This window comes from Muntiacus reevesi, chromosome 2 (genome assembly GCF_963930625.1).
Source record: "Muntiacus reevesi chromosome 2, mMunRee1.1, whole genome shotgun sequence".
Classification (NCBI taxonomy): Eukaryota; Metazoa; Chordata; class Mammalia; order Artiodactyla; family Cervidae; genus Muntiacus; species Muntiacus reevesi.
Genome location: NC_089250.1, coordinates 231868616 through 231883564, shown reverse-complemented (window position 1 = coordinate 231883564; position 14949 = coordinate 231868616). Strand labels below are relative to the sequence as shown.

Genomic DNA, 14949 nt, shown 5'->3' with positions numbered 1-14949 from the left:
CGCAGAAGTGCGCCCTGCGGGGAGGAGGGGAGCAGGGAGGACCATGCACAGCTGGCTGGCACCTGGCTTCCCCTGGGGCCCCTAAGCAAGACGAGCACAGACTGATCCGGGGGCAGGCCCACAGCGGGCACTCCGTGACTAGCTGCCAAGTGACCGAACAAACATCCCTGAGACCCACAGAGACACAGACAGCACTGATGGAGCACCTAGTCGGTGCTGGCCACCTTGCCTCATTCATACCGCTCTGTTAACACCCTTTAGTCTCCGCTGTATTCTCCTAGACCTTTATCATCCTATACAGCAACCACTAGCCACTTGTGGCTATTCAAAATTAAACTTCCACTAATTTAAAAGTAAACTTAAGGGACTTCTCCGGTTGTCCAGTGGCTAAGACTCTGCACTTCCACAGCAGGAAGCGCAGGTTCGATCCCTGGCTGGGGCACTAAGATCCCACATGCCCCAGCCAGAGCATAAAAATAAATGAAAATGAAACAGACAATTCCGTTCTTTAGACATATTAGCCCTATTTCAAGTGCTCAGCAGCCACACACAGGTCATGGCTGTGGTGTCTGCCTGGACAGTTGTGCGGAGAAGGACTCTGGGACCACGGCCAGGCTCCCTGAGCACGAGTGCTGGGACTGATTCATGATGTCTGCCTTGATACCAGAAGTGAGAGCAGGGACACGCCGGCCCTCCCTGACCCAGGTCTTCAATAGAATCAAAGTCCATTGTGGAGAAAAGTGACGGTCATTTATTTGCCCAAATTAACGTACTATCTAAAACCACCCCAGACCTAAAAATTAAAATAAAAAAAGTGCCTTCCTCCAGCCTATATATGCTCCATAACACTTTACAGATGCAGAAACTCAGCCTTAAAGAAGATACTGACGTGCCCAAGGCCTCACAAGTACAGAGGATCAGGGCTGAGACCTGGACCCCAGGGAAGCCCCCTAGCACCCACGGGCTGCCCCCACTCACCCCATAGCTGAAGGTGATGATGATGACAGTGGTGCAGGCGGCGATGGCCACCAACAGGAGCATGAGCAGGAGTGGCCCGTGCTGGCTGGTGAGGCGGTACTTCTCGTAGAGCGCATCCTGGTCGGGGCCCTCCTCGCCCTCGTTGAGGAAGTAGCGCCCCTTGGCTGGCATCCTCCACCTTGGCGCACCCACCCAGCGGTCCAGGCAGGAAACCCCACGGCCTGGGGAGCATTTGTCTGCCAACACCCACGGCTGCGCGCCTAGGCCTCTGGCCTCTCCCGGCCTGGCAGGTGGGGCTGGGGAGGTATCCCCTCGGCTGGCAGCTCCATGGGCACACGGGGTCTGCACTGCTCCCGCTGCCAGGCCTTGCTCACTGCACCGCCAGCACCCGCCTTTGCATTCAGGTCCAACTGAGCAGTCACTCGGGGTCCTCAGCTCTGCAGAGACAAAAAGCAGACCGAGATTTGACCTGGACTGGGAAGGCTGGGCATCGGGGGGAGAGCGAGGTCAGGACTCACACCCAAGTGTGATTATCGACCTTAGCCCAAACCTAACTTTCAGGTCTTGTTTAAAACCTGGCCCACCCCAAGGTCATAAAGCTAGTTTCCTGTACTTCTTAGAACTGCGCTGTCCAATACAGTAGCCACCAGCCACACATCACTGTCAAAAATTAAATTTGATAAAAAATGAAATTAGGACTTCCCTGGTGGTCCACTGGTAAAGAGTCCACCTGCCAAGGCAGCGGACATGGCTTCAATCCTTGGTCTGGGAAGCTTCCATGTGCCACGGAGCAGCCGAGCCCATGAGCCACAACTACCGAGCCCGTGCTCTAGAGCCCTGGAGATGCAGCTACTGAGCCCACGTGCCGCAACTACTGAAGTGGCGCATCGAGAGCCCGTGCTCGGCGGTGAGAGGCCACACACTGCAACGAACAGCAGCCCCTGCTCGCCCCAACTAGAGAAGACCCAATGCAGCCAAAAAAAAATAAGTAAAACACTTTTTAATGAAACGAAAAATTCAGTCCCATATAGAGGCTAACTGGAGAAGGTAAATGGCAACAGCAGGTCACAATCAGCCAAATATATGAAGCGAGCTAGTCACAACAGCAGGGGTACCCAGGTGAGATCCCGGAGGACGTGTTAAAACACAAATCGCTGGGCTGCATTCCCAGTGCTGTTTCAGCAGGACCAGATGGGGTCTGAGAAGAAATGGGCATTTCTCACATGCTCCCAGATGTTGAAACTGCTGGTCCACACTTTGAAAGCTACTGACCTACAGGACAAATAACCCACTATTAACCAGTCAGTGACATGAGAGAGAGTGGGGATGTTACACAATAAAATAAATTTTAAAATCTTCCAAAAAACGTGTTACTTGCTCAGTTGTTTCTGACTCTTTGTGACCCCATGGACCTTCCAGGCTCCTCTGTCCATGGAATTCTCCAGGCAAGAATACTTGAGTGGATTGCCATGCCCTTCTCCAGGGGATCTTCCCTACCGAGGGATCGAACCTGGGTCTCCTACACTGCAGGCAGATTCTTTACCGACTAAGCCACCAGGGAAGCCCAAAGTCTTAGAAACAGAATGCAATATAGTGGACTCTATCTAGACCTTGATTTTAAAAAACTGCAACTACAGGGACTTCCCTGGTGGCCCAGTGGCCAAGAATGCACACTCCCAATGCAGGGTGTCCAGGTTTGTTCCCTGGTCAGGGAACAAGGTCCCACATGCTGCAACTAAGACCTGACCCAGCCAAATAAATAAATTTTTTAAAAAAATGTGCAACTACAAAAAGTTGTCTTGAAACAAGTGGTGAAATCTAAATGGGAACTGGGACTTCTCTGGTGGTCCAGTGGTTAAGAATCCACCTACCCATGGAGGGGTCACAGGTTCGATGCCTAACCTGGGAAGATCCCACGTGCCACAGAGCGACTAATCCCAAGCACCACAACTACTGAGCCTGAGCGCCCTGGAGCCCCTGCTCCAGAGCGAGAGGAGCCTCTGCAATGAGAAGCCCGCTCACCACAACTAGAGAGTAGCCACTACTCGCTGCAGCCAGAGAAAACCCGTGCAGCAGGGAAGACACAGCGCCCAAGTAGATACATGGGAGCAGAAGGTGGGACTAGGTTAGTAAATTACACTTAATTTTTTGAGCATAACAATAGCATGAGAGGAGGGCATGGCAACCCACTCCAATATTCTTGCCTGGAGAAGCCCCATGGACAGAGGAGCCTGGTGGACTACAGTCCACAGGGTCACAGAGTCGGACACAACTGAACTGAGCACACCACCACAATGGCGTGATGATTACACTAAAGACATGTTTAAAGTCAGAAAAAGAGTCAGTCCCTCAGTCACGCCAGTCACATCTCAAGTGCTCAACGGCCACACATAGCTCGTGGTTATCCCGATGGGCAGCCCCTTTAGCATCCAGAAGCTTCTCCTGGAAAGCACTGCTCTAGCAGGCTGACTACCTGTAGGGCTCTGATCCGTCTCACGGAATTTTGGGGTACAGTATGATGCGGGGGTCAAGCTCCTTTTTCTGAAAAGGCATCTGATTACCCCACTGGCCTTGAGTGAAGCCACATTCTTCCCTCAGAAGTGTCAGTGGAGCCACTTTTGTCCTAAGTCGGGTGGCCACACATGTGAAGTCTGTCTGCAGGATTTCTTCTTCTCCAGCGGTTCCTGTGTGAAGACCTCACTCACGCGATTACTGGAGCTTTTCTGTGAGTCTCAGACCCGAACACCAGCTTCAGTCAGAGCATCCCCCTTGCATTAGATTAAGTTTCCACATAAGACTGAATTTTTCTAGAAGGACCCATTGACAAGCTAGCAAGTTCCACTTGATAGAAAAGAAAACTGAACCTCAGAGAAGAACACAGTGGACCCTTAGTGACAAAGTTGAGAGCAGACCCCAGGCTTGCAATGCTCAGCCCAGAGGGTCTCCTTCTTTCTCCAGCACCACTCATATATTTACTCATTAGTTTATTCCCAAAAGGCTTGCTAATCATGCCTATGGCACACCAGGCCCACTGTATCTCCTGTGTGCCAGGCTGGCTTTCTCTCCCCTAGGGCTCCCAGGCTCCAGGGAGAGAAAGTTACCCGAAAATGTGCAATCCCTAGATGCAGCCATTGGAGCCTCGGGCAGCTGCCACACTCTCAACAGGAACCTTGTATCAAGGGAGTAGACCGGGAGTCCAGGCCCCCGAATCCTCCAGGCCTGCCTCAGTGACAGCAACCAGGGCAAGGCAGGCAGCAGAGGGCAGGGAGGCGGGAAGACGCGGGAAGGCTCGGGACAGTCACAAGGGGTACAAATGGCCGCTGGTGGAAGCTGCAAAGGAACGTCAGTCCTAAGACTCCAAAGATAGAACAGCAGGTCACCCAGAATCTCAGTATCTTAAGTGAAGACCCCCAACGAGCACCAGCTACCTTGAGTAACCTGGGGCCACCTTGAATCAGGAGCCACTTGACACATTATTCCATCTGGGAGCTCCTGTTCCTCAAATTCTAGGTACAAAACAGAAAAACCACATACTTGGAGGCAGAAGAAAGGGCTCTTTGCCAGAGGTCCAGGCCCGTCGGCTCCTCCTGGGCCCAGGCAGCTGTCCACAAACCTTGGCAACCACCTCTTTAACACCCAGGCAACCCTGAGGGGGTTGAGCCAGGGCTGCCAAAGTGTTCAAAGTGCCTGGACAAGCTATAAATCTGATTTCTACATGAAATACCAGTCTTCAAATGTTGATAGCTAATTTTTAAAATTTGTGTGGTATCAATAGCCAAAAGAGACTAAACAACAAAACAACAAAAACAGGCCAAAAACCTCAATATGCATCAACAGATGGATAAAGAAGATGCTGTACATACATACAACGGAATACTACTCGGCCGTGAAAAAGAATGACAGATACCATATGATGTCACTTCCATGTGAAATCTAAAATATGACACAAATGAACCTACCTACAAAACAGACTCAGAGACATGGAGAACACACTTGTGGTTTCCCAGGAGGCAGGGGGAGGGAGACGGAGGGACTCAGAGTTTGGGGTTAGTAGATGCAAACTATTTAGAATGAATAAACAACCAGGCCCTACTCTATAGCAGAGGGAACTATATCTCCTGCGATAATCCATAATAGAAAAGAATATTTTAAAAAAGAATGTCTATATGTCTATAACTGAGTCCCTCTGCTGTACAACAGAGGTTGGCACAACGCTGCAAATCAACTCTAGTTCAGTAAAAAGAAATTCCTAACTTTTGCGTGGCACAGCCCAGCAGTTTGCCACCTCTGAATCGATACTCACTAGTCTCTGTTCCAGCAGAGGCATGTTTGAGTACTAACCAGCCCTGTGCTGAAGCAGTCACAAAGCAAGATGAGGCCCCTGCCCTGAGAAGGCCCCGCTCCAGGGCGCACGTGAAATAGCTGTAACAGTCACACCAGGAGCCTGCACACACATCTCCCCCCTCACCTTCATGACCTGTCAGGCCCAGGTGTTACAGATGCAAAACCGAACCCAGAGAGGTCGAGCGGCTTGCCTAAAATCACACAGCTGGAGCTGGTTGGCAGAAGGGCTGGGGCTCAAGCCCAGGTCTGCCAGCTCCCAAACCAGGACACCTCGGCCCTGCCTCATGGTTTCAGTCAACAGGGAGAGGCTTCCCTACAGAGCTTCTTCCAGAAGCTGCAGCTCCCAGGGACTGAATTATCAGTTGCCAAAACTATTCCCAACAATGCCTGTCTCTGTGGCCGACTGCCAGCCCTAGGGCACCAGGACTGCCAGGCTAAGAAACCCAAACTCCAAGGGGCCAAGGCAACTCCCCATGGCCACTCTATCCCCTCAGCGCAGCCCCAGAACAGAGCTGTGCGTGGCCAGGATGTGCACAAGTGCACCCCCACCCACATGTGCGTGTGCTCACACACACACACACACACACACACACACACACACACACCCCACGGGGCCTTTCACCCCCAACACCAACCTCCTGCCCTTCCAGGCACACAAAGCCTGGCTGAACCAGGCAGGGAGAGAGAGGGATTAGTTGAAAGAGTCCTCGGAAACTCAGGCCTGGTAAACACTCCTCTTGGGGATCTAATTAGGCCACCTCCTGGGCAACGGCAGGCGGGTGAGAAAGTGGACAACGGGCATCATGGGCATGGGGACGCGAGCCACCCAGGGGCCCCATCCAGCTTCTGGAACAAAGGGAGCCGTGCAAGGCCAGACTGCGGGGAAGGGCTGTGCTACCACCTCCCGCAGACAAGCCAGCTCCAACGGGCATCTCCACAGGCCACGCACGCATGCTGAGTCGTTTAAGTCATGTCCGACTCTTTGTGACTCCATGGACTGTAGCCCGCCAGGCTCCTCTGTCCGAGGGATTCTCCAGGCATGAATACTGGAGTGGATTGCCATGCCCTCCTCCAGGGGCTCCACAGGCCAGCTCCTCCCCAAAATGAGACCCAGAGGCCTCTCTGTCGGGGTAGGTTTCAAGGCTCTTCTGGCCAATTTCCAATTCTTCTGCCAGTGCCAGCTTGGGAAACTTGGGGGCCTCTCTGAGCCCCTGGATGAACTTCTGCTGCATCTCTTAACAAGCGTTTCTGCAACCTCAGCTCGCAAGCCTTGTGACGGGAAGCTCATCCCCTCTCGGGGCGGTTTCTCCGGCACCAGGCACTGCTCTGGCTGTAAGTCTGACCTTAGGTCAAGCCAGGCCCGCCCCCGCCCCCTCCCCCTGCACTCCCTCACCCCCACCCCCCAAGTCCTGTGTGAACTCCACGGACACCTATAGCAGAGATCTCGAGGTCCCATTATCTGGAGGGGATTGAGTCCCAGGCTTCCCTCACTGTCACTCCCACCTCACAGCAACGCTGGCGGGGGAGCAACCCCTTCTCACAAAGGAGGGGGACCCCCAAGGGTCCAGTGGGAGGGTGCTTCCCGCCTCTGCTAGGGCCCCAGCCCCCAGTTCAGTGGCCACGTGACCCTGAACCCAGCCAGACCCCAGGTCAGGCTCATCAGCACAGTCTCTCCCAAGGCCCAGCAACTGGTTTAAGGATGGTGTGTGCATGCGTGCTGTCATTTCAGTCGTGTCCAACTCTGTGCGACCCCATGGACTGCTCAAGGCTGCTCTGTCCCTGGATTCTCCAGGCAAGAATACTGGAGTGGGTTGCCATGCATTCCTCCAAGGGATCTTCCCGACCCAGGGATCAAACCTGCATCTCTTACGTCTCCTGCATTGGCAGGTGGGTTCTTTACCACGAGCGCCACCTGAGATGGACATGGGACCAAAACCAGTGAGAGTCCTCATTGGGACTTCTGTTGATGCTCTCTCTGCCAGCGGCCTGGAGCTGGCAGCCAAGGGAGCCACACAGTGACAGATGTGACAAAGAAGCTCACGTGGAGAACTGGAGAGAGACAGAGCCCTGAATACAGCCCCAGGTCCCGCCGGTCCAGCTCTGTCAGAGGCTCAAGGAACCCCAAGAGACTGACTCACAAGGGACAATCAACGCCCCCCCCCCCCCCACTCCCACCATGGTTGAAGCCAGACTGAGCTTCCGGCACTTGCAACCGAGTCCCAAGGTCTGTGCTAGGCCCCCTGCCCCAGTGTGCTGTGTCCGGAAAGCCCTCCTGGCCCCTTGAGGATCCAAGTCAAGAGAAGTTGGTTCAGAGGTGGGAGTAGGCCCCTGAGATGCAACCAGTCCTGACTGAGACCTCCTCTGGGGAACCCTCCCCATCGCTACCTGGTCTCATACCTCGGCCACCAGGTCCCTGACTGACCGAGCAGCCGGGGGCCCAAGGCTGCGGGAGGCAGGATGCTCCCCGCATCTTCTCCAGTACCCGCCAGAGACTCCGGTGCAAGAGGAGTCAGGGAGCCCAGGGGTATGCCTGGGAAGAAACTGACAGCCGGGCAACCCAGCCGCTCCCCAAGCGGCCCTGGCGGGCTCCGAGCTCCCTGCGTCCCCAGGGCCTGTGGCTGAGCGGGACAGACCCTCACAGAATCTACTGGGTGCTTGCTGTGTGCCCAGCGCTCTCTGAATCCGCATGCCTGCCCTGAAGGTGAGACTCCTGTGTCTCTTTTATGGATGTGGCAACTGAGGCACAGAGAGATTCAGTTACTTGCCTGAGGTCACACAGCTAGTAAAAGAGAGCCGGGATTTGAATACAGGCCATCCAGGGTCCTGCCCATCTCCCTCACAGTACTGATGTCCACAGAGCCCAGAACATCTCCAAATGCCAACCCCTTCCAGGCCTCCCTCTTTTCAAGGCTCCAGAGAGAGGGTGGGGGGCAAAGTGGACTCCATCAAAGTACCTCCCTCTGCCTTCCAGGGGCGAGATCAGGCAGCCATGCCAGGGAGCGTCCTCACAGTCAGCAAAATCCAGGAGGGCCTCCTCCTCCAGGAAGCCCTCTGAGCTACCCTCACACACCATCTTCTCCCTTCCCTGCAACCAAGACAGGACTGGGGTCTTCCTGTCAAATACTGATGGGCAGGGGTCCACGTTCCTCAGCTAGAGGAGCCTGGAGAGAGGGCGCTAGGACCTTGAATTATGACTGCAGGACCTGGCCCTCTGGGTGCTCAGGAAACCCTTCCCCAGCGGAACTGGCTGATCTGGCAGCCCCCTCCCAGCCCTGCCACACCCCTAGGGGAGTGCTAGCCCACCCCAGCTTTCACAGACACAGACAGGATACCCACTTCCTCACCCAAGCAGCACTGGCAGGAACCCAGCCCGGCTTCCTCTGGCCCTGCCCTGGCAGGCCCCGCGGCTGTGTGGGGCCTGGTGGCCCCAGAAAGGGGAAGTGGGGCCTTGGGGTGTGAAGCGGGGCAGGCAGGCGGGCCTGGGGAGAGGAGAGGCCCCGCTTGGGCCTCTCGGACCGGTCCCTGTGCCCACGCTCCGCCGACGTGACCATACTGCTGCAGGCAGGAGCCCCCAGCCCAGAACCCCCAGCCCAGCGCTGGGTGACTGGCAGGCTTTCTGATCACGTTAATGTCACCTCCCTCAGGAGACCCAGAGCTCTGTGAGGGGAAGCCAGTAGCTGCTCTGCCCGGCCCAGCAGGAAGGGGCACCCAGGAACCCTGTCCAAGCCATAGCTCGTGCGGGAGAATAACCTCCCTGCCCATCCTTTTCTCCCGGCGCTTGTCCCTGTCAGGAGTTCTTCCAAGACACCTCAAACATCCCCGCACCGCCTCACCAAACTGATGTGGGATTTAAGTCACACTGGGCCCTGGCAGGCCCTGCCAGGGACGGACAAACGGATGAGCCAAACTGAACCCGGCAGAAAGCAGGCAGGGCGGCTGCGGTGGGGGGTTGGCTTTAAGGCATGAGATGGTGAAAGCAGGCAAAAAGGTCTCCCTCAGAACAGGAAGCACCTGCCGCGTCGCACCTTTCCCCAGGTGATCTGTGCCTGGGAGGGAGGAGGCCTGGGTTCAAGTCCCAGCTCCGCTGCCCCTGGCCATGTGAGTGGCAGAGGCTCTCAGGCTCCAGGCCTCAGTGCTCTCACCAGGAAGCGGATACCCAAGGTCAGGGGAAAGTGAGGCATGGGTCCTCGTGGCCAACAGGCCAAGTTTGCGAGGACAAAACAGCACATGTGCCCAGAAGGAAGGTCAGTTCCTAGAGCTGAGAAAGCCCAGCCATGAGGTCCCCACAAGAGACACTCTGCAAAGCGGGCAGAGTGCCTAACAACCCCCTGCCTGATCTCCCCACCTCCTGGTGACCGCCTGCAGTGCCACCAGGCAAGAGCAAAAGCCAAAATCCTCCAACAGCTAAGTCCCCAGCCAACCCTGCTCCCCAAGACCCCCAGGCTGACTCCAACCCAGCCTCCAGGGAGTGCAGGCAGCCACTCAGTCTTGGGGTCCAGACACCTGTGTCCCAGCCCCCCGGCTCTGCCAACATGCTCTGTGACCCTCACCCGATCTGGGCTATGGCTCTCCCGCTTGCAAAGGAAGTACTTAAATCAGACCTCCTAGGCCCAACAAAAAGAAGTGTTGTCACTTGGCCCCAGAGGGCTAATCCTAGGGGTGGGGCAGGGAATTGTTCTTTGTTCCTGAAATCTGCCCTTCTACTTCTCCTCCGGAATTAGACATGACCTAGTCAATCTCTAAAACACAAACACCCCCAAGGCTCCAGCCGCCAGGGATAATAAATCTGGTCTGCCATCTCCTGCGCCAATTCTAATGAAGGTTAGGGACTGCCCGGAAAGGGTTCATCCATTCATTCACTCATTTGGACAGAGGTTTACGCACTCATGGCTTCAGCAGATGTTCACCAACACCTTCTACGTGCTAGCACGCAGGCCAGGGGCCGAGCAAACTCGGCTCCAGGCCCAAGTTTCAGAAGGCAGAGACTTCAGTGCCCCCTTCCCCCAGCTGTGTGCAAAGAGCTCTGCACACAGTGGGTGTTCAGGCAACAGTGTGGATTAACTGACTACTCAACCAGGGTCTCATATCGGAAAAAACAGCTATATATTCCCCCGCACTCTTGCCTGAAATTCCACCATTAGTGATTCATTCCTTTAAGCCCTACCTTCACTAGGCTCCCCCTTTAGGCTAAAACACTTTCACGCCCATGTTTCATTCCTGTTCCCGTTCCCCTTGATAAGGAAGAACAGAAAGGGGAAGTCTAGCTGGCCTTCAGAGACCTCATGTGGTGCTAGTCCTGCCCAAGAAGTCACAACAGTGGGCTTCCCATGACCCACCCAGTGGGTCTACTGGTAATGGTGGATTTGACCCAGAGTAGCCACTGTCTTGGAGATGGCAAGAAAGATTTAGGTTTAAGTCTTAACTCCTACACTGCTAGTTGCCTGTTTAAAAAGTTAGCAAAACCCAGAGGAGGGAAAGTTTGAGTCATAATTTATACTAGGATGATTTTCAAAGAGCAAGAAACCATGAAAGAATTCTCAAATAAGGCTGCAGTGACTAAGTCCTTTCTAACCTGACATGAAATCTAAAAGCCACAATGAAAAGACTGATAAATTCATTACAATTAAAAAAATTTTTATACATAGTAAAAGCTATCAAAAGCAAAATCAGAAGATGAGCAAGAGATTATAGAGACATTTGCAATTTTTATCACAAGGAGCTAATCTCCCTGATATGTAAAGAGTTCCTACAAATCAAAAAGAACAATAACCTAATAGAAAAATGAGAGGAGAGTATAAACAGAAAGTTCACAGAAAGACACTCCAAATCACCTAATCATTTGGGGAAAAAAAACTGACTTCACCCATAATAAGAAAAATGAAAATTAAAAATACTATGGAAAACTATGTTTACATTCACTTGGCAAAGATCAAAGCATTTCACAAATCTGTGTTGGCCAGACTGGGGGGAAACAGACACTCATCCCGGCAGGCATTAGATTCAGCACAACCTCTGGGGTGGGCGTTTTAGTCCTACCTCACTGAGTCACTAATGTACACACACACCTTTTGACCTGGCAAACCTACTTCTTCAAGTAATTTATCCTACAAACACTTTCACATGTGTGAAATTTGACTTATACACAAGATTATTTATTGCAACATTATTTTTAACTATGAAAGGCTGAAAGTAATGTGTATATCAGTCTGGAGAAGAGAAATCACAATACAATCTTATAGTAGAATACGATGCAGCTGTCAAAAAGATATAGCAGCTTGAACCCTACTCTGGCAGGGTATCCTGTGAAAATTCCACATGGGGAAGGTCACGCCTGGAATGGATCAGGACCAAACCAGGACACAGAAACACCAACATTGCTGCTTTAACAGAGTGAACAAATTTTGTTATTTTCAGTTTCTATTTCTACGGCTATAACATAGCTTGTGTAATTTTTTAAAGTTTTCAAATAGAAAAAAAACAAGATCTATCACACACATAGTGCCTATCATTAACAATACTGCTTTGAATACTTAATTTTCAACATGGTAGCTTTTGTGTGTTCTTAGCATAAAAATAATAATGATAAATTAAAAGAGGGGAGGAAACTTTGGGCTGTGAGGGACAGGCATACAACAAAGATTGTGGTGATGGTTTCATGGGTGTATACATATCTCCAAACTTATCAAGTAGAACACAATTAAAATGCACAGCTTTTTGTATGCCACTCATACCTCAATAAAGGGGTTTTTCATAAACACGTAAAGTAAAAAATCAAGGAGAAACTCAAAGGGCACTATAAAGCAATTGATAACTGAAGTGACACTCTAAATATATTAACATAGATCTGTTCCTGGCCTGTTTGTCAGAGTGGGTGTATATGTGTGTGCACACAGATGTATAAATACGTATGTGAATACCCCAAACATAAATGTATGTGTTAGTTGACTCTTTGTGACCCCCTGGGGTGTTGCCCACAAGGCTCCTCTGTCCACGTGATTTTCCAAACATTATTAGAGTATATAAATCAAAGAGCTTCCCAGGTGGCTCAGTGCTAAAGAATCCATCTGCCAATGCAGGAGACGCAGAGATGCAGGTTCAATCCTTGGGTCAGGAAGATCCCCAGGAATAGGAAATGGCAACCCCCATCAGTATTCTTGCCTGGGAAATCCCATGGACAGAGGAGCCTGGCTGGTACCTTTCATGAAGTTTCAAAGAAGTGGACACAACTGAGCGACTGAGTATATACACACACAAACAAAATAAGAAAAACAGAAAAAGGAACCCCAGGTTCATCACATCTAAGTTGCATGACCCTGAAAAAGTTACCTATCCTTTTTGAGCTGCAGTTTCCTCATTTGAAAAAAAAAAAATGGGGGAATAATGTTCTGTACGCCCAGCGCTTTGAGGGCATTCAGTGGAGGCGATGCAGGCAGTGTGGGGGCTGCACCTGGCATGGCATGCCCAAGTCAAGAGGACAGCTCTATTAAGGTCTGCCACCTCGAGGTAGGGCCTCAAGGGTTAGAGGCGGCCGGGATACGGTCACGGGCGACAGCACTGAAGAGGTCAGAGAGCCCGCTCCAGAAGTGGCCTGGCCTCTGGAGTGGACAGAGCAGCGCCAGCCCCTCAGGGCTGCTTTCTGCGGCACGAGCAGGGTCACCCTCACAGAGGCAGACTCTCTAGGTGGTACCTTGCTGGGCTCGAGAGAGCACCTGTCCATTGGGTCAAGGAAGGTGGGCCCGAGCCAGAGAGGCTCCAGGCACACCAGGTCCTCACCCCCAAGGCCTCTAGGGCTGCAAAGAGGAGATAAAACACAATACCCCTCCCTCAAGACACACTCTGCACACCCTGAACCCGCCGGGGAGACAGAGAGGGCAGGAAACCAGCCCACGGGCGTCCCTGACCCGCCAGCCTCTGAGCATCTGCTGCAGACAGGCGACTCCTTGCATCCTGACCCCCGGGGCGGGCTAGGGGTGCTCTCACTCCACTTTCAGCCAGGGGAACCAACTCTGGGATCTCAAGCTACTTGTCCAAAGCCTCCTAGCTGGGATGCGAACTCAGAGCTGCCCACTCCAAGCCCAGGCTCCTTCCGAACCCCAGGTCTGCACCTCCTGGTGTATCCAACTGCAAGGCCGTGAAAAGGCACACGGAGCCATGCACACGGAGCCGCACATGCGGGGCCACACACACCCCCGGCTCTGGTCACAGGCAGCGCTGGCCTCACCATTCTCTTCCTCTTTCTCTAAAGATACCCAGGACTTAGTCGCTCAGTCATGTCTGACTCTTGCGACCCTATGGACTGTAGCCCACCAGGCTCCTCTGTCCACGGGATTTCCCAGGCAGGAATACTGGAGTGGGTTGCCATGCCCTTCTCTAGGGGATCTTCCCAACCCAGGGATCAAACCTGCATCTCCCACATTACAGGCAGACTCTCTGCCAACTGAGACACCAGGGAAGCCCAAAAATCTGCTTGCAATGCGGGAGACCCAGTTTCAATCCTTGGATCAAGAAGATCCCCTGGAGAAGGGAATGGCTACCCACTCCAGTGTGCTTGCCTGGAGAATTCCATTAACAGAGGAGCATGGTGGGCTACAGTCCATGGGGTCGCAAAGAATCTGACATGACTGAGCAACCACCACTTTCACTTTCAAAGATACACTGTACACATTAGCGAATTAAAGATTCTGAGAAGCCCTGTAAGAAAGCAAGGCTGCTGAATTAATAAACACAGCGAAATACTTGCCAGTCTTCTTGGTTCATGAGGCTCTTTTCTCATTAAATCTCTAATGAATCCTCTTTGGGAAATGCTGACTCCAGCATCTCAACTCAGGGACCTTCCCCCAAGAAGCATCATGAACAGAGGTCACTATCCGCCCCTTTCCTGACAGCCTGGGAGCTCCCTGAGGCTGGGGCCCAACTCCCCCACCGCCACCTGACCCTGGGCTGGGCTGGACGGGCACACGGGGGCCAGCCCCGAGTTTGAGCTCCAGGGTAGGGTGCAGGGAAGACTGGAGGAGACCCTGCGCTCAGGCAGTCTTCAGCTGGGGAAACCATCCGACCCGGGGAAGAGAAAGTGGAAGAGAACACTCAGCAACCAGGAGAGACCCTCCTGCCCTACTTCCTGCCTCTCCCGTGCATTGCTTCCAAGTGCCCCCTGCCTCAGTCTCCCCACCTGCCGCAAGCAAAGCCGTGCAGGGCACAGAGACCTGAAGAGCTCTGCCTCTAAGCCCTCTCTGGGCCGGATTCCTCCCAGGGCAGGAAAAGGCCCCCAGGCCTGCGAGCTCCCTCCTCACTCAGGTGACTAGAGACGTTAGCCGCAGAGAGGCGAGCGGGACAGGCAGATGGAGAGGCACCCCCACACAGAACTCAGCAGGCCCTGCAGGGCTCACAGCCTCCCCCACAACCTCAGAGCCAGAGAGGCACTGCTGTCTAGGCCAGATCCCGAACTCACTGCCCAGAGACCCCCGCCAGAGAGCCCAGCCCTCCTCCAAGGTGCCGAGACCCCACTTCCTTGAGGCTTCCTGAGAACGATGCAAGGTCAACGGGGCACATGGGGAGGCAGGAGAAGGGGGAGGGCTGCCTGGGGAAGGACCAGCCCGGAGCCCGGAAGAGCCCTTCTGCAAGGGAAGC

The 14949-nt window shown here is 53.3% G+C and overlaps 1 protein-coding gene across 9 annotated transcripts in view; it reads right to left on the bottom strand.

Moving 5' to 3' along the window:
- Nucleotides 1-14949, bottom strand: part of ADCY7 (adenylate cyclase 7) — a 61857-nt gene that overhangs the window by 26856 nt on the left and 20052 nt on the right. For all 9 annotated transcript variants that reach the window (XM_065925297.1, XM_065925293.1, XM_065925300.1 and 6 more), the window contains exon 2: nt 979-1415. In XM_065925297.1, coding sequence (XP_065781369.1) covers nt 979-1149 — 171 coding nt within the window. In that variant the 5' untranslated portion in view covers nt 1150-1415. The remainder of the gene's footprint in view (nt 1-978; nt 1416-14949) is intronic.